The following is a 25,538-nucleotide window of genomic DNA, read 5'->3' on the forward strand; positions in this document are numbered from 1 at the left end:
AAAAAGAGATATAGTCATCTTTAACTGCTTTCCAAGACAATAGTATTTTTAATTGAGTAAGCGTACTTAATTTCATATATGGATAAATTAAAGTGTTAGGTGACACCTTAGGTCATCTGCTAGTATGTTGTCTCTTTGTAAATAAGCAAAAGATTCCTAACCCTAAACGGACTCTTGTAAATACAATAGTATGTTGAATATGTACATGGAGAGCGACGAAAGATACCAAAGGGGTATTCAAGTTCATAATTCGAAATCAAATTGACAATCCCATGGCGAAAAAAATATAAAAAGGACCAAAGGACAAACCATAAAACACATTAGAAAATAAAGACTGAGCGGCAACACGAACCCCACCCAAAATACCGTCACTGAATCTCAAGTGCTTCGAACAGCAGATCCTGCTCCATTAGTGGCAAAAGTCATGTTTCTCATCCCTTGCTTACACGACTGATGTTCGCTCTGCCGCTGAAATAATACAAAATAAACAGCATCGTCGCAGTATGAACGTTCAATATTAGATACCCTTTGATTGAAGAATGTCATGTTCAGCAAGAGCACGTTAACTTCTATATGCATTTGAATTCCTCGACCGTTTTCCAAAAAAAATTATAAAACAGGAATTACTTCTCTTATCACAATGTGTGCATGTTCCGGACCATATGCGTATTTGGACCATACGCGTATGGTCATGACCATATGCGTATACTCATATGGTCCGACCATACGCGTATGGTCGGACCATATGAGTATATATTCGTTTGGTTATAAACGGGCCGGATCATATGAGTATTTGGACCATATAGGTATATTTTTCAATAATATGCATGAGAAAACTTAAAACTTAAAATAACAATGATTGCTACATGCAATTGTATTATTTACAATTCAAAAACATTAAATATTGATGCCAAAGTTAGTTTTCATCGCTAATTGTATTCTTGCATGGATGCGTAAGGTGACTGTTACGTCCACACGGTACCATAGCTTTTCCTGGGTCCTGGGTCATTCCGATGTGTCTACGGTGAAAAAGCTCTAGGTCGCCAATATTGTAACATGACTGAAGTACATCATATCAGCAGACAACAACAGATAAACTAGTGTCCTTGCCGGTGACGTCATTCATTTTTTTTTAAAACAAAACACATCTAAGTATAAAAAAATATGAATATTGCACTGCTAATGCTAATTATATTAAGGTGGTACCTAACACTACAGGGAGATAACTCTGTAAAATCACCTAAACGTTTAAATTGCGTTGTGTTTTTAAGGGAATATTTAAAAAGTTTCTCAATGATCAAAATTAGTGTCTGTCAAACTGCTATATAAACAGTGTAATTTTTCTGATAAAATGGTTGGTTCAATTTTTTTGAAATTTTTACATTTTTTTCAAATGGTCAAAGTAAACACTTTGTTAAAATTTTGTCAAAATTAAACGAGCCAAATTAATCTTAGTGAAAGTGTTGGGTACCACCTTAAGTTTCAAAAGTAAGCAATTTATTAGACTCTTTATCCTGTCGACCTTTACGTCAGGTTATAGTAAAACAGTTGATTTTTTGCGTAACAGTTCATTAAGATATTTTTGGAAGTTATCTTCCCAGGTCGACATTTTGCCATTCACTCGTAATAACATATCGGTAATGAAAAAAAATGTGTTTACTATAGTTTTGACTAGTGATGAAATTTACTGTTTGAAACTGCTTATTTTATTTTGTTACTCTTGTTATTACTAATTTTTAATGAAAAAATTACCTTTGGTAGTGTCTTTTTAATGACGTGACAACTAGAAGGGTTATATAAAGAGGTAAGCATAAATATACCTCTTAATTACCCCGACCATACGCGTATGGTCGGACCATATGAGTATATACCCATATGGTCATGACCATACGCGTATGGTCCAAATACTCATATGGTCCGGAACATGTATATATCTTGCAATCTGTTCTTAACTGTCACCAAGTTTATTGTTTATAGCCGAAATTTAATTCTAAAGTGATAATTTAGGTTACAAAACTTTAAAGTCGACTGCAGCTTTCAGTGATTGCACTGTTCGTAATCATAGCACTAAATGCAAAGTCTTGCTATAACAGAACATTCGAATGTCTGTATCTTGTGTGACAAATAATAAAAACAGACAACGAAGATTGACATTAAATTATTATGATTTATTAAAGTTGGAAAATTATAAGTAGACTTAAGCTTCGATCGTCTAGATATGTGGGATTTATAATGAATATGTCTATTGAGTATTGTCACTGTGAACTGGACATACACCAAATTATCGTTATGGCAAATATCAGATAGTGACTTTGGTACCTCTTTTAATAATTGAAAATATATATTTGTTTCAAACATATACAAATCTTTAAACATTAAAAAAAGATCAAAGGACGTACCACAGTCAACACATCAATTTACAAAAAAATAGTAAGCAATATGAACAAAATGACGGAAACAATGTTGTACTCAGCCGGGTGTTTCATGAGGGGTGTTCCTTTTTGTTGCTCACTTTACGTACTGGTAATACTTATATAACATAACTTGAATCGGTGTCCCAATGCGCATTTTGGTGATAGACAATAGGAAAAAATTAAAAAGGATTGGATCATAGCATGTGTAACAGGCAAGAAATGTACGGTCATCCGGTGTCGTTGGTTACCGTGACTTTGAAGGGACTTCACCGAGATTTCACCCTAAAACAAATTGATTGTGTATTGCATTTGAAATATTACCAAGTAACTTTATGATCGACTTTTATAAATTAACGTTAAATACCATAAGATGTAGAAATATCTGAGTTTTTACTGTTTATCATTGGCCATATTGTTTGTGAGGGTCGTTTTCATTTTCACGGGTGTCATTCGGTTTATCGAGAGAAATGATCGTGAAAGAATATCTAACGGCGGTCAAGTATTGAGAGACGATCGTGAAAGTTCTGGTAACGGATCGTGAAAGACATTTAATCGAGAAGACATATGAAAGGTCAGTAAATATTCTAATTTCATTAATTACACAGACACATTTACGACAAAATAAAACTGTCTGTCAAAATGGTTCAACATTATGATCAGTATGTCAGAATATCCAGTTTCAAAAGTACATAGTTATTACAAAACGACAAAAGGCAGATTGCTTCTCGACATTTCAATGACATAAAAAATGTAAACAAACACGATTTTTTCACAAATTCGACTAGATAAACTACGTTTATCAGAAAAAGGGCATTGTATTTGAATTAATTAAACGGTTCTCATATTTATTTTGTATAAATATAATCTGAAACTTGGTAAATAAAGAACTATTTACACAAAATTGATTTTTTGGATCGTGAAAGATCACGTACCGCATTTTTGAAGATCGTGAAAAGGATCGTGAAAGATCTGATGCTACGTAGACGTTCACATTATTCTTTTATATATGATAACTGATATTTGTTATTGGTATTGAGAAAGGCTAGATAGGTCAACATCCTCAATAGGTTTAAGCCAAACAAGTAAAATGTTGAAGAGCATGGAGGATCCAAAATTCCAAAAAGTTGTACCAAATAGGACTATGGTAATCCTTAGTTTTTCGAAAAATTCAAAGTTTTGTAAACAAGAAATTTGTATCAAATGACCACATTATTGATATTCATGTCAACACCGAAGTGTTGAATACTGGGCTGGTTATACCCTATGGGACGAAACGTCCACCAGCAATGGCATCGACCCAGTGGTGTAAATAGTTATTAAAGGTACTAGGATTATAATTTAGTACGCCAGACGCGCAAATACATTAAAATTATTATTTGGGCATTTGTGAACATGTTGTTTGTAAAATAGTTGGATGATTGCAGGATGAAGTTTTTTATTGTCATGTGAAGTACTCACTTATCATGAGTTATAGGATACCCATATTTTGTATATTGGATCCTATACACTGAATGTCCGTCAGACAGGATTCACCTGACCCTGAATTTGCCTCATTTCATGAATGAAGAGTCATTTTAGTGGTCAAGTCCGTATCGAGGATTCGTTAAGCTTTAGAATAACTGTCTGTTGTTATGATTGTAAGGTGTATATTTTCGACTTGTGCAAGGTTTCAACTAACATTGAACTCATTATCATGCACCATTCGGCAATGTCTGTTTTATGTTGTTTGGCCTTTTGAATATATACCTGTATGCTATAGCGACAAGGTGTTTCGTGTATGGTGTACATGTCTGTCTGCATGTTTCTTATATGACCATGATTACGTCAATTGTGTTTGATTTATTAAATGATAGTAAGATGTCTATGTCTGGCTGTCGGTCAGGGTTCATATACTTTTGACCTTATGTTCCGAATCAATTGGCCAAGCATAACTTTCACATTTGTCAGTTTCTAATGCACTGTAAGGATCGGAACACATTTATTTGGTGTACGGGATATTTGTAGAGATCTGTATGGCATAGTTCATCTGACCTTGACCTTTTTTATGAAACATTGACAATCTTAAGCGCATTTGACACTTCTAGTAAAACCCTTGATATTATAGACGTTCAACAAATATACTATCATAAGTAAAGCAAACAAGACATTACAGCATTTGCGCTTTGGTATTCTATAGTATGTACCATATAGTTAAATCAATACTTATCTGCGTTGTTTATAAAGAACTTAAAAAGTTCTGTTGCACAAAATGTTGGTTATCGTTCAATCCAAAATTACACATGAAATGTGCTGTTTTTGCTATGATTTTTTGTTTGATGGATAACATTTTGGTTTAAACGTTGCATATCCATATTATTGGCTAACTAGTGTCGGTCTGCCTGAAGTGCACTAGACTGATTCACAGAGCTGAATCTTTCACACTTATTTAGACACGTTATTAGTTTGGTTTTTTATCAACTTTCGAGGTAAAGTGTTAAATAGAAAAAAGATAATAGCCTTAATGTCCATCCTTATCAAAATAGTTACAGGCTTCAACCACTTGCAGATTTATCAAATGGTAAAAGAAATACTGATTTCTGATTACTAGTATTAAGTCTGGTCACGCATTTTCTTTCACGATCAAAATAATACGTTGCCTGATCTTTCACGATCAAGTTTGATGGAAATTCAACAAATTCAAGGTTTTCATAAACAAATTAACGCTTTTAATGGAAGAACATACTTTAATTTTACTGTACTATCAGATACACCAAAGATTAAATTTCAAATATATCATGATATTCTGAAATATGACCATTATAGGTACAAAAAGCGTGTTATTTGTAATTAATTTCATAGACACGCATTGCGCCTTTTGTGTTTTTTCAAAAAGTACTTCATATTTTCTTTATCTTCTTTCACAGTTATGTTGAGGAAGTTAAACCATTTTGACAGACATGTTTTTTTGTTCGGATTTGTTCCGCGTTTTGAAAATTAAGCGATGTTTTCAAAGATTCTGAACTAGAATGTACATTAAATGTCTTTCACGATCCGTTACCAGAACTTTCACGATCGTCTCTCAATACTTGACCGCCGTTAGATATTCTTTCACGCTCATTTCTCTCGATAAACCGAATGACACCCGTGATTTTTCTGTATGTTAAATACAAATCAAGTTTTTGCGATTTTTATCAATTGGTTAGAATGTAGTAAACTTTTCCATAATTTTATTTTTATCACCTCTTCGGAAAATTAAAATGAGCCTGTATAATATATGTCTCTGATAATATTACAAAAAAATCCACCTGCATTAAAAAAAAAAAAAGAAATTTACAGTATTTCAAAAGTGTACGACTTTTGGAAAATTATTTATATATCTATACATGTATATAATATTAGCATAATGGTCCGTGTAACACTTATCAATTCAAAGTTTTAAAAAGTTTTGAAATTTTAGATTTTTGGAATTTTGATCAAAGTTTTAAAATATCAAAATTTCAATCTAATTAAAAACCGATCTCTCATCGCTCCTGTTTCTGATATGTCGCGTGGGAGATCTAACGAAACCGGCTTTGAGGTCACATGTGAGTGAACTAAAAGTCATGAATTTATAAAGATATGCAAATGAGTTGACGACCTATTAATAAGCCAATCAAAAAAGTTTATGAATTATTATGACTGACGATTTCGTCGTAAATAAAATGAGTTACATTCCTTTGCCTTACGTTAAACTTCCAAGATCGTGGAAGACTCAATTTCATTGGTCGAAAAAGACACACCTACGAGGTCACTCACATGTGACCTCAAAGCGGGTTTCGTTAGATCTCCCACGCGACATATCAGAAACAGGAGCGATGAGAGATCGGTTTTTAATTAGATTGTCAAAATTTCAAATTGTGTAAAAGTTTTGAAATTTTGAAATTTTAACCAAATAATTGAAATATTAAAATTCTAAATATCGTTTTTAAATTTGATAGTTTAGAAATTTGATCAAACTTTTAAAATACTAAACCTAACCTGCATTTTTTATTATTTCACTTTTTGAATGTTTGATTTTTTTAAACTTTTGATTAAAATATCAAAAATAGGAAAGGGGCAAAAAGAGGGGTACCTGTAAACTGCGAAACGAAATAAAAGCAAAACGAAACGAAACAGAATGAAATGAAAACATGCTGATACATAAAAGTTAATGTATAGTATAAAACCGCAGGTACGGACAGTTCTATGAGGTGGAAAATAGGATGACAAAAAAAATATTTCTCAAAAGAAGAGAATTCATTTTGAAACAAGACACACGGCTCTGATAATGACCATTTTACATGATGATTTACCCACCACCCATATTTTAGGAGTAACAGTAAAAACTGATTAACTCGCAGTATGGTTAGGTTGAGTATATATGTGTTTTCTGCTGGACTTTGTAAGCAATAAAATGGTTCAATACACGTTGTATTATCTCATTTGATTTCAACTTTTTTCTATTTTGCTCTACGATTTCTTACTTTCTGCAATCATGTCATGAAGAAAAGCGCTTCGGTCGTAACTTTTAACTTTTTGTTTTCTTTTTTTTTATCGTTTGCATGACGATCGTATATTGCCTTGTATCAATGATTTCAGTTTTAAGTATTGGTTATGGTACGGTAGGAAATCTGAATTCATGGTGTCCCAATGAACGTTGTGCTAGTCTGGAATGTGGGAGGTTTTCGATATCTTTGTACCCCGAAATTAAGAGTAAAATCAATTATTGGTAGCCTGGAGTCAGGAAATTTTTATAAGGTTTCTACATAAACTCTTCATAGATAGTTACCCGGGGGTAAATTTTGTATTTGCGCCGGACGCGCGTTTCGTCTACAAAAGACTAATCAAAGACGCTCGAATCAAATTAAGTTTTAAAAAAAGCTAATAAAGTCAAACAATTAAAAAGGCAAAAAATAAAAAAAAAATAAGAAACGTTAACATCCAACTTATCGTTCTGGTTTTGTAAAAGCTGAACACATTCATCATTTATTATAAACGTATACCATAAACATTATTTCAAGGCTTTATATTAATGTAAAAGTTGCCGCTGTACATTATGCCCCCATCTATCCACTTGTAGGCGTCGGCATTTTGAAAATTAAAAAAATATTTTCAATATTTTATATTAGCGATAAATGGCAATCTTATTTGGGAATCTGATATATATAAATATTGTCACTAAGGTGACACTTTTTTTTTTATTTTATTTTACTTGGATACATTCACGAGGGGCTTCAATAATGAAACATAAAAATATTCTGAACCCCAGTTTGATGGGGAAAAAATCTGTGCAAGCAGAAGACAAAACAAATATCTGAATCCAGATTTCCCCCATACCTTAAAGTGCTAAATTTTGAACCAAATAATTTTATCAATAGCGATAAAAAAAACTTCATAAATTAAATTTTAAGAGCTTAGCGCGATTTTTTTTTCACTTCAATAAAACAACTTTTGAAGTTAAATGGTTGCTCCCTTAGATATCGTTTGGACTGATGCTTGTAAAAAGTATATGCATTTATCATAAACGTAGCTCCATTGGGGGCTCTAAATCAACCTCTGTTTTTAAATAGCACATAAAAGGAAAAGTTTTTTTTTGTATCAAGAGATATCATTTCCGTATTTGTTATTTATGCATTTTTAAGTTATCGAACGATAATCAACTTTGATCAAAGTAAAAGAACACAGGTACGTCCAATCAGAATGGGACGTGTAAAGAGAGTGCCACGCTGTCAGCTGCATGATGGATTTTTTTCATTTTTGGCCATACACCAATGTTGCTCTCGAAAAACCAGTACATTGTAAAATGCTGAATTTCAAGTAAAGCATTCACCTACAGAACGCTGAAAACTGAATATTTGAAAGCGAAGTATATATAAGAACCGAATCAATTGAAGAGGTGTTTCGCCAAAATGAAGCTAATCTTATGTACAATGATTGTCTTCTGTTGATGTAGTTCATACGTGTTTCTCGTTTCTCGTTTTGATATAGATAAGACCGTTGGTTTTCCCGTTGATTTACACTAGTAATTTTTGGGGCCCTTAATAGCTTGCTGTTCGGTGTGAGCCAACGCTCCGTGTTGAAGGGCTTACCTTAACCTATAATGGTTTACTTATATAAATTGTTATTTGGATGTCGAGTGTCTCATTGGCACGCATACCACATCTTCCTATATTTATTAAACATACCAAAATCCAGCTATAAGGGCTACTTTTCCCGAGCCAGCTGAATCCTAAGTTTCTTTGAAATTTGTATGTAAAGAACCTATTTTGAATTATCGATTTTTGGTTGTCAGTGACAAATATTCCATGAATGATAGCAATAAATACACCAGGGAGGATTTGTGTTTGTTATTCATTTGATGAGGACATTATCTTTCAATTAGTTTAATTGAGGTCTGGAATTGGCTTTATATACATGTATATATGTTAGTCCTTTGTTAATTTATTATCATTGTCATTTTGATTAGTTTCTTTTGTTTCCTATTCTGACATTGGACTTGGATTTCTTTTAAAGTGTGTTTAACTGTGAATGTTAGTTCATTCTACATTTTCTAGAGGTAGAGGAAAAAGTAAAATCACAAACTGAATACTGAACTCAGAGGAAAATCAATTCGAGGAGGAGGGTTGTGACCTCACGAAACATGATTAACCCAGTCGCATTTGTGGGCCTGCATCTGTCCCAATTCAGGAGCCTCTGGCCTTTTTGATGCCGGTTTAAGTAGGTGCCGTGTTTATATGTTTCCCTCTTTTCGCCCCTTTTCTATTTTTGATATTTTAATCAAAAATTTAAAATATCAAACTTTCAAAAAGTGAAATAATCAAAATTGCAGGTTCAGTTCAGTATTTTAAAAGTTTGATCAAATTTCTAAACTATCAAATTTAAAAACGATATTTAGAATTTTAATATTTTAATTATTTGGTTAAAATTTAAAAATTTCAAAACTTTTTACACAATTTAAAATTTTGATATTTTAAAACTTTGATCCAAATTCAAAAATCTAAAGTTTCAAAACATTTTAAAACTCTGAATTGATAAGTGTTACACGGACCCATAATGTCTATATCCTGATTCCAGCAATATATATATATATGACTCATCTTCGCTAGCCAAAGGTTACGCTCCACTCTCGAGAACAGGAGTGGATCATCACTGAACCCTTGGGTGAAATCTTGGGTAGCGAAGATGTATATGGCTCAGGTAGTTAGGGTCACATGTACTTTTATCTTTCAGTAGTCGTAAAACCGTGTCAAATTAGCCAAATTGGTTGTTTCACTTTTGTTTTTAAATTTTTTGAAAGTTCTTATCAAAGGGTTTTAAGTAAATGTTACAACAATGTTTCGTTAACATTTGTTTTCCATATTGTTTATGAAGACAGATGTCGTAAATTCATCGATTTACGTTAACATTATTTTTTTGTTTACATGATTCAACATGGACGAACACTCGGACTTCCAAAGTCGTATTTATATGACAATTTCCTGATAAACGGTCACCTTTATCATGTAAGACCTTACTAAAGTCATGAGTTTCTGTTTAATATAACATATATTGACAGTCAACCAAATTAGTACCCTTTGCATAACATTTCACATGCGACCTATCAAAAAAAATTATAGAACCAGATGGAACATGAATATTTTATGATTGTTGATGAATACTTTATTTGATTTTGATGAAATGTTTGTGGATGTATCAGGTAATCGATTTCTTTGCCATGTAATAAAGGAACTTTAGAGATTGTTGCATGTTTCATATTCAACAGATTACCTAGAATTTCTAACTTGTTCTTTACAATTCCATTTTAAATATTGGTTTACAAGTCTGCTCTAATATTAGCTATGAGATGCAATTGTAGTTGCAAATGTCTGAGAGGTAAGAATATTAGATATTATCTTCTTTGAAGGATTCAGAGTAAACAATAACTTCACAGTTTGGTGTTTTTTGGTCAATAAGTAAGTACACATGGTACATAGTTATTTTGTTTTATAAATTTTAATGTGATGAATGTATAAAGGGGGAGGGGGCAGGACCTTTTTTCGAGACGTCAGGATTGGGTGTTTTTAAGCTCTGGATTTTGGGATTGATTCTTTTAGGATCCAGAATTTTTTTCTTCGAATTTTGGGGTGTCAGATTTAAATTTCTATAAATTTGTGACCTCAGGATTTCATGTTTTTAACCCTGGGATTTCAGGATCATGACCCCTCCGACCCCCATCTAATCCCTCCCTTATTGGGAACACCCTAAGATCTGCAAGGGTTCAGTGGAATCCATGTTAACTATTGGGATGAAAGGTGATGTGTCACTAACATTTAAATGTATTAGGACAATCCCCAACCCAACTCAAAGGGGGTACTAGAACACTTGGAAAAGTCTCTTATTGAAGAACTAAGGAAGAACCACTAGTACATGTATGCTCAGCTTGAAAAGATAAACCAAAGAGATAGCCCTGTAGCTCTCCAGATTTTGAGGTCAAAGTTAAATGCAACTTTAACCAATGGAGGCCATCAGAGTTTAAAACTGGTCTGGGAACCAGAGAGGTGTGTGGGAGGGTGATAATCACCCTTCTGATGTACATGGATTGACATTTTTTAACTTCAGAGTCAGAATAGAACCTGTGACCTTCAGCACTCAGATTATATTTTTTTACGTTTTATGGATGAATGAAAGTACATGTAGTTTGTGGCACTCAACATTACCCTTAAACAGTAATAGAAGGTGCCACAGTGTGTGGCACTCAACATTACCCTTAAACAGTAATAGAAGGTGCCACAGTGTGTGGCACTCAACATTACCCTTAAACAGTAATAGAAGGTGCCACAGTGTGTGGCACTCACCATTACAACAGTAATAGAAGGTGCCACAGTGGAACCTTTTACAATCTTCCTACATAATTTAACCTGATTAATCCAGTCTTATATTACCATGATTACCATCACTCCATTTTCTTGAGAAAAGTAGTGGAAAGAGGGCGCTGAATTATTCGAGCTATGCATAATTATTCCAAAAGTAATGTAAACATGTTAAATAAAAACCCACCTTCTTTTTAAGCTGTTGATAAAAATTTGTGGTCAAATACATCATGTACATATTTTCCACATAAATATATGACGCATTATGATGTCAAGTAAAATAGATATTTTGTAATAGAGACATTATTACCTCCCTTGTAACTGTATTGTGTTTGATATTAAAAGACACTTTTTTGTTAAAGATATATTGAACTTCAGTGAGAGCAACTACAATATGTACATGTATCTCAAATTTGTCCATGTTTTTCTCTAACATTATTCAAAATACAACAGATATTTCAAATTGAATTATGATATCAAGTTCATCTCCTTCACATGTTTTATTTGAAGAACAGACATGACATTGTTTACTAATCAAAAGATGAACATCTCATCAGAATATTTTTTTTAATAATAAATATTTGACAACCATAATAAGGCATTATTATCTGGATACCATATACATGTACACCATTCTTTATTTGAAAAAAAATAATAATACAAAACCTGATTTGAAATTGAATATATATATATATATATATTTATCCTCATTTGAAATAGAACACATATACATGTACATACAATATCATTTCAAACACAGATTTTTTTTATATCACATCACTGTTATTAAACACTTTTAATTTTGTGACATTCCTAGAGATACAATGTATCTATTCACATGCTCATGAACACAATTCGTCTTTGTCAACATGGTCAATGTCTATTTTACGAATCATGTTTGCACATTTATTTTAAAAGCTGAATTTTAATGTTGAACCTTAATCTATTTTACACTTTGTAACAATTATTTTTAATAACACAGATTAAATTTCATTAGGAGTTAAGCTTTTAAGCTTATTGGTCAACCCATAATACTACCTGCATGGGTTTTAAGACTTTGTTATGCTAGCCTACATGTACTTCAGTTCTTGTTTCATGGTATAAATCACAAAGGTTTCTTTATAAAATTAATGGATAATTGTAAAGGTTCACTTACCTTTTTATAACAGTCAGCATCACTCAAAATCTTTAATATTTTAAGATTGAAAAATTATATAGAATATGTGATTTTTTTGTTTTGTTTATGGATTTTTAAAAAAATATTTTAATTGTATGTAAACTGAGTTTGTATTGGAGTTATCTCTAGACACATATATCATGGATATATGACTGTAGGTCATTGAACATATTGTGAACTGTTATGTAGGCAAAGTAGTTGAAACATTTAAAAAGTTGTCAAGACATAATTTCCTATAACTAATCAATTTTCATACTTAATGATTTTATCCTCTTTAAATTTCCAGATTAAAACTTTTAAAGGTTAAGCTTTCTAATGTAGAATCAGAATTTAATGAAAATCTGTTATAATGAATTTGTCTGGTTACTGTCTAGGTCTTACTTATATCTAATTAGAAACTCACAATTTATGGTCTTAATTTCATAATAAACATTAAAATATGAGCATTGCAATTCATTGATTTTTAAAGGTATTTTGAACTTAGTTTCACTTTAACGGTTAAATGGTCCATAACATTTCATACTCAAATGGATAACCTAAAGTGACTTTAAATATATATATTTGACCTTAATTAAAAAGGATTATAATATTTCATTTCCAAACTGAAAAATGTCTGACCTGTTGATTCAGTGCATGAATTCTGTGAACTTTTCCGACTACCGGTATCAACAGTGCATTGGAATAAAATGTTACAAAAATTTATAAACATGTATCTAAAGGCAAAGTGAATGACAAAGCTTATTTCAGCTGTTTGGAATTATTTGTACTGGAAGTGTTTGAATTCCTAGATTATAGTCAAATAAAAGATGGGTTCTAATGTTTATTATTTGTACTGGAAGTGTTTGAATTCCTAGATTATAGTCAAATAAAAGATGGGTTCTAATGTTTATTACTTTGATTATTGTGAAGAAGATTTACCTGAAAACATGGATACAGGGTAATATATTAAATACATTTACACAAAAAAATATATATTAATTATATATATCATGTATATATGTGTGTGTGTATATATGAGTTAACAGTTATGGTATTTGATAATTATTTTGATTGACAAAATTCTCAAGCAAAACAATAGTTAATAATTATAGTACATTATGTGTAAAATGTATTATGAATTACATTTTACACACTGCTCGGCTAAGGATTTAACAGTGTGAAGAGAGAATTGCATCAAAATGTTATTCATAATACAATAAGAGCTATAGTTCCTATGGGTCGCAAATAGTAAAAATATATCATAACTCCATAAGGACCTAAGTGCTACAGATCTGCAGCTCATAAATCCTGGGTTACTTTTGTTACAAAGATCAACATAGTTGTGATTTATGGCCCTGCATGGTTAGAAGAAATTGGTGAATTTTTTGTTCTAGAAATTTTTAACTTTACATTTTATATTTCAGAATTTTGCCCCTGAAGAGCAAAAAAGGTAATCAGAGACCCTCTTCTTTCAGTGGAGTCACATCATACTTAAAAAATCGCCGCCCACCTCCATTGATTCCAAGACAGCTACCAAGACCTAAACTAGCCAATCAAAAGCCACAACTACCCCCTAGACAAATAAATACACAGAAAGAATGTCCGTCACAGTCATCACATAGAGATTCCTCCCCTGGAACATTCAGACTTTACAGTATACCAGAGAAAGAAGAAGACATTCATGGTAATTTATACACTTATGCAGGCAATAACTGAATAAACATGTGGATATGTTGCACTAAAAATGTAGTAACTGTTAGCCAACATGGATATGATACGAAAATGACCATGTTTTCCTTAGTAACATGTATATTGTATAGGTAATCACTGTATGTTATGTTTTTATGTCCCTGCAGAGGAGAGGGCATTAAGTTTTACTCTTGTCCTTCTGAACATCCATACGTATGTTTGTTCGTCCCAAATATAAAAAAGAAGATGTGGTATGATTGCCAATGAGACAACTGTCCACAAGAGACCAACATGACCTTAACATTAACAACTATAGGTCACCGTACTGCCTTCAACAATGAGCAAAGCCAATACCGCATAGTCAGCTATAAAGGGCCCCGTTAACAAAAGTTGGTTTCCGTTCTCTAACTTTACGTTTACCTCAACCAAATGAAACTTATACACAATGCTTATTAGCACTAAATGCAGATCAAGTTTGAATTTTGATGATGTCGCTTTTACAACTGTTCTTGAGTTATGCCCCTTTACAACTGAAAAATATTGCTGAATTCTAACATGACGTCCTTCAAACGCTTTGAGTATACACCCATGGTAAAATAAGAATATATTGTCAGGATGTTCCAATCGTACTCCCACGTCATATGCTTTTTTATGAATGAGATACCTGACGTCATTGAACGATGACATAAGAATATGACTTTGAGCATTTTACGGGAAAATACACACTTGCCAAAACAAAATCATCACAACAAAGAAACGTAAACAAACGATGCTAAATGTGGTATAAGCCGCTTTTTTTAAAACATATAAGACATTATAAGTAAATTATAATCTAAATTCACCCAAAACTATCTAAATACGTTATTGTAAAAACTTTAAGCATGTCACTAATTTAGTTTGCTCCGTTCGTTTACACCAATTTAATAGTGTGTTTATCTATGGGAACGGCAAATATTTGCCTCCACCTAGAGCGCTTTGATCCAAAACAATAGCCATTTTTGTCCTATTAGAATCGAAATAATTCATGGGGGCTTGAATGTATTGTAATTTTACCACAGGTTGCTATTGCTCAGGGTAAAATATTTGTCATAAAGGGCCAACCCGTGGTAAAATCTCGATATATTCCATCCCCATGAATTATTTCTTAATTATTTCTCTAACTTGAGTTAGTACACAATGATCACAAACTACAGATCAGCTTTGAATTTATTTTTGGGGGCGTCACTTTTATTGTTGATAGTTATGCCCCTTTCCGTTCTCTAACTTAAAATTGCCTCAATGAAAGTTAATGAAACTTATACACAATAGATATAGGAAGATGTGGTGTGAGTGCCAATGAGACAACTCTCCATCCAAATAACAATTTAAAAATAAGTAAACCATTATACAGCTGCCATTATAGGTCAATGTACGGCCTTCAACATGGAGCCTTGGCTCACACCGAACAACAAGCTATAAAGGGCCCCAAAATTACTAGTGTAAAACCATGCAAACGGGAAAACCAACGGTCTAATCTATATAAAATTTTAAAAAACGAGAAACGAGAAACACATATAAATTACATAAACAAACAACAACTACTGTACATCAGATTACTTATTTTCACAAAACTCAGATCAAGTACAAATTTGATAAGCATCACTTTTACCATTCTTCAGTTATGTCCCTTTATAACTTTATATGATATGCAAGCGGGGTCAACATCTGTGTCCCATAGAGACACCTTCCACATTATTTTATATTTATGTAGTACCTTGAGGGTGTAATTTTGCAAAGTGAACATTTTATGAAAATACATTGTCTTAAAACGATCTGTTATGGCAAATAGACATAAATGCACCAGCCTTTCTGTGCTAAGAATGCAGGGTCAATGGTCAAGATTAAAACCAGTTACTCAGTTACTGGTATTACATACATGACATATCTACCTGCACATTTTTTTTTATCAATTTTACCTATTTAATAATTTACTGATTTTGTCTTAAACAGTTTTGCATATACAATGTATTTTTATTTTAAGGGGAGCCGTCATTAAAAAGAAGAACAATGAGTGAACAGAAGCCTCAATATTCTTCTACAGGTACATGTTCATGTTACTAAGACATTTCAAATCAACTGCACTTGTCTAATGCCATGGAGACAGAAAATTGTTTGTAGGAGAAAATTTATGTAATTGCTTGATATATAAATGACAAGTATACATGTCTCAAGTACAACATTTATTTGTACAAGGCATAGAAACAGGTAGAATATGAGTCTCTGTTCCTTTTATTTTGTTTCCAGCCTAGTACAAATATCAGTTATATATGGAGACAATGTATGATTGCTCTCTTAATAACACAACTCTTGTTACTGTTCTAGAAAAAAAAATTGGGGGTTTAAACCAACAATTTTAGATTTGAAGCAGACAACAGAAAATTTCTGCAAACTTGTATTCTTTATTGACATTTAAAAAAGAAAACAATGACCCAAACACATTATCACGGTCACAATTAAAGATATATACTGTCAGTCAGTGTATATATATATAAAGCAATGCTGTAAAATCTAAAACAACTTAAAAAAAATGAATCTACAACAAGAATAGTCAGGCACCATCAGGTACGATATCGTGTCAACTGTGACCTGGTAAATCCTCAGAGACATGAAATTTTGGCTTCTGTGTAACTACCCTTTTATTGTTTTACCATTACATTTGAGTTGAAGTCTAGCATATATATGCAGAAAGAACATCCATGCCATAATTTCATAAAGACATGACATAAGGTTCCTATTTGTAATTTCAGAACCTGATATTTCTAAAACTAAGCCATCATCAGGGATACAAAAGAGTGACCATTATGGTTCCATGCCTGACATGTCAGCTTCTGGTGGGTTAAAGGTAAGATTGTCGCCAAGATAATTGAACATCAATAATTGTTACCGACAATTTGATTAGTACAAAACCCTTTACTTCTGAAACATGAGCAATCAGAAAAACAAATGAGTGTAGATATCTTAAATAGTTTTTGTTGAACTTATTGTTGTTACAGAGCTATAAATATGGTCTGAGCACTTGTCAATCATCGTTAACAGTATATTCATCTGCATTAGGTATTTCAATTGTTGCCATCTCATTGACATTTCTTTTCCATCATCTTCATTTTTTCATGGTATGTGTACATTGGCCTTAATTTGTTTATATTTGTACTTGAAACTTTTAAACATAATTTTGATTAGAAACAGATCTAGAGTAAATGAAATATTATTGATGGACACAATATGAAATATATTTTTTTTTTAACATTGATGCAGGCAAAATAACATAAATTGATATTATTGTATGGGTTAAAAGCTTTGAAAAATATCATAATTTGTTGTATACTATGAACAGCCACCTGAATTGACCAGAAGAGAAAGTACAGTTGATCCAGTAGATGTCTCTAGTGATTTCTCATTCATTGGTTCTGAACCATTGTTTTCATCTTCACCTATTCCACAAGATAAGAAGGTTTTCAACTTTGACCTAGCTGACAACTTGCAAGATCAAAATAGTGAGCAAAACATGGAAGAAACACACCAATCTGATGATAAAACAATGTACCACACAGCTTCCAGTCAGGTCAGTGAAGCTAGCCTGGGATCGGAAAATGCATCAACTGAATTAATCCCTGGCAGGGAAAGGAGATCAATATCTGAACATACCAAGAGTAAGAGCAGCAACCTTGATCAGCCCATGTTGAGGAGAGCTTCATCAGGTAAACTGCAAGAAACAGAACTTAATCCTTTGAAGACTGTCGATAGTGTTAGACAGTATTTTACCAAACCATCAGAACTGCTTAAAAGAAAACTCAAACACACAAGTCAAGAAAATGAGCAGGATTTATTAAACAAAAAGGAAACAGTTGACTTTGTGAAAGGAAAGGATCACCAGTCTAGTCCCCATCATGAACCTGTTCCCTCACAGATAAAAGTGGTTCAATGTCAGGAGAAAATGTTCAAGGAAACTGTTGAGTCAAAACATAAAGAACATGACACCATTGGACAGGAAGAGGCTGTAAAGGAAGTCAAAGTTTCAGAAGAATTTCAGAAAGATGCTGTTGATAAATTGTCTATTCATAAGATTTCATCAGATCACTTGAGAATTGAACCAAGTCCTTATACTGACAACATGCAAAAACAAACAGGCGGTAGCGAGAGAAATGACATTTTACCAAGGAGCTACTCAGAACCCAAAGGTAGACAACCAGTTAGATATAGAGAGAAAAGAAAGTATAGATCACATGACAGTCATGTAGGATATGATCCCCATCATGACTTTACATCTGTAGTGGACTTTTTGGAGGTGTTGAAGGTTCAGGAGGAGGAATCTAGAATGACAGGAAGTCATGTGACAGACCAGAGAGAGGCTGATGAAGAAGAAAAGGAAGATTCTGAACATAAAACTGTTGAAGAAAATATGGACGATGGTCAAGAATCAGTTAGAACAAATGATACAGGATCAGTTAGAAGTAAAGTGGACTTTATAGAAAGTCGTAAGCAGAAATATACTCCAGTAGTCCCTTCACCATTGACGTACATTCCATCATCCAATCCTCTGGAGAAGAGGGAAGAGTCAGGAGAAGGGAGACAAATCGTTCATCACGATGGAGAAAAGGGGAGTAGAATAGGAGAAGTTCATGTGGATGTGACAGGTCATGGTACAAACATATCAGGATCAAGATTGAGTTATACAACTCCTTCAAAATTACTGGAGAAAGTAGAAATCCATGAAGGTAGAAGAAGTAAAGAGAAATTTCCAGGGTATGGCGAAATAGAATATACAACCCCATCCAAGCTGGGAATGGAAAAACAAGACTCTACTCTGAGTAACACTCAAGCTTCCAAGCTAGGAATGGAAAAACAGAACTCTACTCTGAGTACCACTCAAGCTTCCAAGCTAGGAATGGAAAAACAAGACTCTACTTTGAGTAATACTTCACCTTCTGAGCTGGAAGTTGAAAAATATGAGTCGGCTATGAGTTATACAACGCTGTCTGATCAGGAAATTGAAAAATATGAGTCTACTTTGAGTTATGCCACACCATCTATGGTTGGTATGGAAAGACAAGACTCTATTTTCAGTTATACAACTCCTTCCAAATTACTGGAGAAAGTAGAAATCCATGAAGGTAGAAGAAGTAAAGAGAAATTTCCAGGGTATGGCGAAATAGAATATACAACCCCATCCAAGCTGGGAATGGAAAAACAAGACTCTACTTTAAGTTATACTACTCCTTCTAAATTACTTGAGAAAGTTGAAATCCGGGAAGGCAGAGCCAGAAGTAGTAAGGAGAAGTTTCCAGGGTATGGTGAAATAGAATATACCACACCTTCCAAACTGGGAATGGAAAAACGTGACTCAATTTTCAGTTATATTACACCTTCTGAATTACTGGAGAAAGTAGAAATTCGGGAAGTTCGAAGGAGCAAAGACAAATTTCCAGGGTATGGGGAAATAGAATATTCTACCCCTTCCAAGCTGGGAATGGAAAAACAAGAGTCCACTTCAAGTTATACTACACCTTCTAGGCTTGGAATGGAAAGACAGGCAGCAGCTGCTGCATCTAATTTGAGTTACACTACACCTTCTAAACTACTGGAAAAAGTTGAAATTCGTGAAAGAAGGGAGAAAAAGGGGAAATTCCCAGGATATGGTGAAATGGAATATACCGCTGCTTCCCAGTTGGGTATGATAGAAAGAAAAGAACAGTCTGTGACAGAGCATAATGGGCACCCTACTTCAACAGAACTTCTGAACCAGGTCGAAACAAGGGAAGTCAGAAGACAGTCATCCCCTGAAACTTTGGATAATATAACTCCATCTGAACTGCTAGAATTCAATGTTCAACAGGAACAAGGTAACGTCTATTTAATAAGAATTCAATGTTCCATAGGAACAAGCCAAGGTCTACTTATTGAGAATCTAAGTTCAACAGGAACAAGGTGAGGTCTACTTATTAAGAATTCAATGTTCCACAGGAACAAGGTAAGGTCTACTTTTTAGGTAAAGTTGACACTTTTCTTCTTAGATTGTGCATATTGTGCATAATAGTAACCGTCTTTTGACTTATGAGTAATTATCTTTGTATCTCTATGAAAAGTAAAATCACAAAAATACTGAATTGTGAGGAAAATTCAAAAAGGAAAGTCCTTAATCAAATGGCAAAATCAATAGCTCAATTCCATAAAATTGACAATGATGCATGAACAAAACAATGATTATGCTCTACCGTTTATCTACTATTTGTCAATTTTTTTACTAACATACAAATATTTATATAGAATGAAAAAAAATGTCTCCCATTTGCATATAAATGACAAGTATGATTGTAAAATGAATAAACATATATTTTTGTGTATTAATGTACATCTGGAGGTACAAAATGTATTATGACCTCCCTTTTATGCCTGTGACAGGAGTCAACTTGACAAATGTGGTCAAAGGAATTCCATTTTATAAAAAATATAATATAATAGTAGACAAAAGTTGAGATAAATCATTTATAGAGAAACAAAGATAAAAAAAGCCCCAAATTCATTGATTGGTTTTATTTTTAAGCCCTGACACATGCATTAAGAAGAAAACATAATAATATGTCTTTCGTGATCAATCATACAGTGAATTTACTTTGAAGCAAAGATAGTATATTTTAAACTAGAAGTATTACATGGTGTTGTTTCTGTTTGACAGAGAGAACCAGTAGTTCCGAGGGTTCTGCTTCAGACACCCTTTCCAGTGAGATGTATATTAATATGGAGGAGAACTCAGGGTATGGAGATTCCAGTATAAGTATTCACTTAGAACTAGCAGATCTGACACCAAAACCAAGTAATAAAAGACTGGCTGAAAGACCAAAGAAACCAGAACAGATGAACAGTCCCAATTTAACAACTGTAACAGGTGCTTCCTGTGAGGAAAATTATAAAGGGTCACTACATAGGGTATTATCTGCTCCTGATGGTCAACTGGGATACAGTCTAGATAATTCAGAGCCGTCTGGAAAACAGGAATCATCAAAAGTAAACAGAAATATCGCTACCACTCCATCTAAATTACTGGAAAAGATTGAAACAAGAGAAAGAAGAGAGAAAAAGGACAAATTTCCAGGCTATGGAGTTTTAGATTATACAACGCCATCAAAACTAGGGACAAAACAGAAGGAAAAGGTTGAAAGTGATCTGTATCCAACATCATCAAAGTTGCTAGAGAAAGTTGAAACTAGAGAAAAGAGAGCCAACAGAGAAATATTTCCAGGTTATGGAGTATTGGAGTACAGAACACCATCAAAACTAGTTACAGAACCGTACAAAGAAAAGAAGACTGAGGAACAACCACTTTTATATACTACTCCATCAGAATTACTTGAAAACATTAGAAAGAGAGAGAGAAGAGAAATGTCCTCTGGCTCTGGGTATAGTTTACTGGAGTACGAAACAAAAGCCAAACTAGCTGCAGAACAAAATAAGACAAGAAGTCATAAGGATTTATTACACACTACACCGTCAATACTAATGGAAAAAGTTGAATTGAGGGAAAAAAGGAGAAAGAAAGAAGAATTTCCTGGATATGGTGTTTTGGACTATAGAACTCCATCCAGTATGAATGCTGAGCATGCAGAGGAAAGTGCAGATAATAGACCTATGATTGACCAGACTCCATCAACAGTACTGGATGAAGGTCAAGTGAGAGAAAAGAGACAAACTTTACCTAGTGTGTTAGATAACACAGCTCCTTCTAAATTAGTCACCAAAAACATCAAGGAGGAGATTGATGATAAAGGACAGATTTTATATACTACTCCTTCAAAACTGTTAGAAAAAGTAGAGAAAAGGGAAGATAGGGAGAGAAGGAAGGAGAGAGAATTCAGATATCATGATGGAAGAAAATCTTTACACTCTGACTTGAGCTATACAACACCATCTAAACTCCTAGTGAAGGTTGAAAAAAGAGAAGATAGAGCATGTAGAAAAGACCAGCCTGGTTATGGTACTTTGGATTATACTACACCATCAAAATTAATTGGTCTAAGTCAGTATCAACAGGATGAAGAAAGGATGGCATCAGGAACTGAGGTAAACAGAAATGGCAAGAGAAGTTTGGAACAGACAGAATGTAGATCACCAACTATTTCAGAATTGTTTGAAGGGGTAAGACAGGGCAACCATGGTAGCAGGGCACCAGAAAGCACTCATTATGGATCACCAACTATTTCAGAGTTGTTTGAAATGGTGAGACAGGGAAACTATGGGAACAGGGCACCAGAAAGCACACGTTACGGATCATTTTCTAGTACTACACCTTCCATCATAGCCAAAAAACTTGGATATGGAGATTCTAAAACTAGTTTTCAACAAGAAGAACCTTCTGAGACAGCAAATCAGAGTAATAAAAGGTTAGTTGATAGACCTAGAAATTCGGGTCAGGCTATAAATAAGGATCAGATGGTTCAATCTGACACGATGATGTCAGCTCCAACGGAAGATGACAGCGAAAGATTACTTCACTTCCATAGAATTGCTTCTGCACCAAATCGACTCTCAAATTCACAGTATGATGTCAACAAGAGTTTGAACGATAGTGGATTAGATACAGAAACATCAAGCATCACTGAGAATGACAAATCTAAAGATGAAAAAAGAAGTCAGCGGGAAAGAGAAGCCATTTTATCACATATACACAGTGACATCACAGCCTATTTCTCCAAACAGCCAAGTGAAGAGGGGTATCCTAACAAGAGACATAGAAGTGAACCTGAATTTTTTGGATCATTTTGTGATTTCTCTTCTCATCCTAGTTTAATAGATCAAGATACTGATGGTGCTTATAACATCAAGGGTACAGAACCTCTCCTTAGTTCCTCTTCATCCTCTGGTGGTGCCATGGTTCCAGTAGACACCAGTTCTGGTGAAACAACAGATGCTATAGTGATGGATGATATACAATATAATGAAGTACAAAAATATAATGGAAAAGTTCAAAACAAGCATCTTTTCCCGAAAGAGTCAGATATCTCATCTTCATATCCATTGAGCTTGGACTCATTAAGGTACAGAGAATCTTTGTCAACATTTAATCCCAGCTATCTAACATTTGGAAGTAACAGTTTCACGGAAGAAAGCACAAGCAGTGGTAAATCATCAGAAGAAAGCGTAATACCAATGTACAAACCCGTAGATGATACTGCTTCCATCAACCAGCTGTTCTGGTCCATGTATTCTTCTTATCCAGATCTGATGCAGCGATTCCTGAACTCCGACACGGGCACACCGTCACAGTCAGCACTTAACTCGCTGTCAGATTTATATTCCAATGCACTTCACTCCTTCACCAGTGATGATCACCCAAACCAAGAGGTGGGCAATGTTGGAACTCTTTCTGTTTGTTTATTATATTTAGTTTAAAAGCTGGCAAGAATTATTTTGTTCTTATAAGATTTCTTTTAGATTTAGAAATTTTATGCTAGCATCACATCCTATTACACATCCTTTTACATATTTAGTGGCAAAAGTATTTATCTTCAATTCTAAAACTGCTCTAATAATAATACCATGAATACTTCTTGTCAGGTGAATTTTGTGATTGTTTTTTTTTCAATTCATTGTGTTTTTTGTTTGTATATTATTTGTTAGTACAGTTTGTACATTATTTATTTTCTGTTCATTTTTGATTGTTATTCGTTCCTTTAAAACAAATACGTAATGTGCATGAATTTTTTTGAACACTGTTATGGTTATATCAGGAATTTTTGAGTAACATGTAATGCTTTTGTTCATTTCAGATTTACCTCGATGAAAAATACATTTGTATATATACTCTACAAGTGCATGTGCTCGCTCAATAACAATACCCAGTCAATGCTATTGATTGTTTAATCATTCATTATATTGAAAATATATAATATTTAATTGATGTTCATTATTTGATTTCCCATAGTTCTAGATTATACATGATGTATATATATATTATATTTTTGTGTTGTGCCATAGTGGTGTGTATTGCCAACTATTATGTCCAGTCTTTAAAGTAGGTTTTTATTGAGGTTTAAAAGATTTTCACTATGTAGTATAGACATTTTAACTTAATTGTTGTCCTCAAAGTTCCACATTTATTTATGGTGTGATGTTCTATTTTAAGGTTCACTACAGTACGGGTACACAGAAAAAGAGAGCATTGCCACAGAGTCCTACCAGTAGTGCACCTGATTCTAGGAGTTTCTTCATGGAAAAGGTAAGAAATGATATGTAAATAAAAAACATATTGCAAAAATCAAGAACAAAAAATAAGAATATGTTTTATAAAATACAAGAGGGTAGGAATGCCTTTTACCCTCAGGCGTCAGACGGTCATTTTCAGCCTCTGTTAGCCCCAAGTTGGTTAAAATTTTATTGTGATTCGTCTAAATATCCATTTTTTCAGAGATCTGAAATAATTATGACAAAATGTAAAACAATTTGAAAAAGAAAATTAATGAATAAAGAAAATTAATGAATAAAGAAAATCAACATGTAAGCTCCTTACTTTGGACAGGCACAAAGAATGTGGTGGGGTTAAGCATGAGTGTAAACGCTAACCTGGGACAGTAATGTAACAGCACAACATAAGATCAAATTATAAAAATCAGCTGGAAAATGCATGCATCATCTTAACTGATCAGATAATCTCTAACCTTCATTTTACTTTAGGATGAACATCCACACCTTGAATTTAGAAATAATGGCAATGTTTCTAGAAATGCAAATAATGCCAAAAGATATGATCACTACAAAAAAAACTTACATTTAAATTTCATTTTTGTCGAGCCTTCGACTTTAGTCGAAAAAGCGAGACATAGTGATCCTACATTACGTCGGCTTCAGTGTCATTGTCGTCTTTGTCGGTGTCGTCAGCGGCGTCCACAAATATTCACTCTGGTTAAAGTTTTTGAAATTTTAATAACTTTCTTGAAACATCCTGGATTTATACCAAACTTGGACAGAAGCTTGTATATGTTCATAAGATTGTATCCAGGAGTAAATTTTGTAAAAATAAAATTCCATTTTTTCCGTATTTTACTTATAAGTGGACTTAGTTTTTCTGCCAGGAACCATTACATTCACTCTGTGGTTAAAGTTTTTAAAATTTTAATAACTTTCTCAAACTATCCTGGAATTGTACAAAACTTGGCCAGAAGCTTGTTTATGATCAGAAGATAGTAACCAGAAGTAAATTTTGTAAAAATAAAATTCCATTTTTCCCGTATTTTCTTATAAATGGACTTAGTTTTTCTTCCAGTTAACATTACATACAGTCTGCAGTTAAAGTTTTTAAAACATTTTTAAGATTCTTAAACTAGCCTGGAATTTTACCAAACTTGGACAGAAGCTTCTGACAATCTAAAGATAGTATCAGAGAATTAATTTATTGATTTTTTT

At 33.3% G+C, this 25,538-nt stretch overlaps 1 protein-coding gene across 1 annotated transcript in view; it reads left to right on the top strand.

Annotated features, from left to right (window-relative positions):
- Positions 1 to 13,086: 13,086 nt before the first annotated feature.
- LOC143073710 (uncharacterized) overlaps positions 13,087 to 25,538 on the top strand; it is an 84,137-nt gene continuing 71,685 nt past the window's right edge. The window contains exons 1-7 of the mRNA XM_076249473.1: positions 13,087 to 13,374; positions 13,841 to 14,100; positions 16,126 to 16,185; positions 16,892 to 16,986; positions 17,479 to 19,984; positions 20,818 to 23,480; positions 24,262 to 24,354. Of these exons, the coding sequence (XP_076105588.1) occupies positions 13,310 to 13,374; positions 13,841 to 14,100; positions 16,126 to 16,185; positions 16,892 to 16,986; positions 17,479 to 19,984; positions 20,818 to 23,480; positions 24,262 to 24,354 (5,742 nt within the window). The 5' untranslated portion in view covers positions 13,087 to 13,309. The remainder of the gene's footprint in view (positions 13,375 to 13,840; positions 14,101 to 16,125; positions 16,186 to 16,891; positions 16,987 to 17,478; positions 19,985 to 20,817; positions 23,481 to 24,261; positions 24,355 to 25,538) is intronic.

This window comes from Mytilus galloprovincialis, chromosome 4, assembly GCF_965363235.1.
Source record: "Mytilus galloprovincialis chromosome 4, xbMytGall1.hap1.1, whole genome shotgun sequence".
Lineage (NCBI taxonomy): Eukaryota > Metazoa > Mollusca > Bivalvia > Mytilida > Mytilidae > Mytilus > Mytilus galloprovincialis.